The sequence below is a fragment of the Quercus suber genome, unplaced genomic scaffold (assembly GCF_002906115.3).
Source record: "Quercus suber isolate HL8 unplaced genomic scaffold, Cork oak 2.0 scaffold_163, whole genome shotgun sequence".
Taxonomy (NCBI): Eukaryota; Viridiplantae; Streptophyta; class Magnoliopsida; order Fagales; family Fagaceae; genus Quercus; species Quercus suber.
The window spans coordinates 1,110,206-1,111,444 of record NW_027069624.1 but is presented as its reverse complement, the minus strand read 5'-3'; the positions used below and the strand labels follow the sequence as shown (position 1 = coordinate 1,111,444).

General features: G+C 30.5%; 1 protein-coding gene across 1 annotated transcript in view; it reads right to left on the bottom strand.

Annotated features, from left to right (window-relative positions):
* LOC111993283 (zinc transporter 5) overlaps nt 1-1,239 on the bottom strand; it is a 7,136-nt gene continuing 5,897 nt past the window's right edge. Inside the window, 3 exon segments of the mRNA XM_024025133.2 lie at nt 1-214; nt 217-363; nt 366-423. Coding sequence (XP_023880901.2) covers nt 114-214; nt 217-363; nt 366-423 — 306 coding nt within the window. The 3' untranslated portion in view covers nt 1-113.

Here is a 1,239-nt window from a genome sequence, read left to right as displayed (position 1 = left end):
TTAGTTAAGATCTTTGCTCTGTTATTACTATTGACATTACAAACAAAAAAGAAGAAGAAGAAGAAGAAAATTAGAGTTTGATATAGCTCCAATAGTTCAAAAATAAAATAAAATCAAGATTCTCCCCATTTGGCTAAGAGTGACATACAACAAACTCCTAAAAGAAGTGTAAAACTGGCTCCAACTTGGAGCCTAAAATTGCTTAGCATTTTTTGCTCATAAAGTCAGCTGCAAGAAGATCAACAAGTGCCATGTAAATTAAAATTCCAGCAGATGCTGATAAGAGAAGCCCTTGAACAATGAGTGCAGTTGGGCTATTCACATTGTACATTTTCGATATGCCTATGCCAACAGCTATTCCGCTGGAGTGGTAAGGGAGAAGAATAGTACCATAATTGCCACAGTTCGATGGCTGAATTTCGCCTGCAAAAATCATACATTCTAATTAACAATAGCCACAATTTTTCCTCCTCACCTTCCTGGACTCTGAAACTGCTTCCAGTATGTGAAACTTTTAATTCATTGTCAACTTTTTATTTCTTAATTTTGATTTCAAATCTAAAAAAGAGTATCTAACTACAATCTAGATTTAAAAAAAAAAAGGCTTAAATGTGCATCATCTTTAACATTTCCGGGTAGTTTTATTTTGGCCCAAGCAATTTTTCTTTTCTCAATTTAGTAACTTAACGTTGCCTAGAATCTAAAATTACTATTTTATCCTTGATGGTATCCAAGACTCCCAAGTTGTTAGAAATCAAATTCACTCCAACTCGACATTAAATTTAAAAAGCCATGAAATTATTATTATTATTATTTATTATTATTATTATTTGATAAAAGAGGATATTCAAACTTCTTTGGGTACCTAATTATTCCTTTGGGCGTATACAGTCTCTCCGTCCCACATATACCAAGTTACTATGTTTCAGTTATTAGTAAAAGATTCACATAATTGTTAGGAATGATTTGTTTATAAAGGCTAAATTGCAAACTATACCCTTAAAGTTTAGGGTGTTTGAATTTACACACTAAAATTTTAGAAGAATTTGAATTTACCCCTGAAATTTTATTCTGTTTGCATCAGAAGCAAATATAAGACAATGCAAACAAATTAGAAAGATTCTGCATATATGTAAGTTTGATATAGAAAAAAAAAAAAAAAAGATACGCAAAATTTTATTTATTTATTCATTTACTATATTTTACGTTTTCTCTTTCCAACACTTTTGAGAAGGAAAA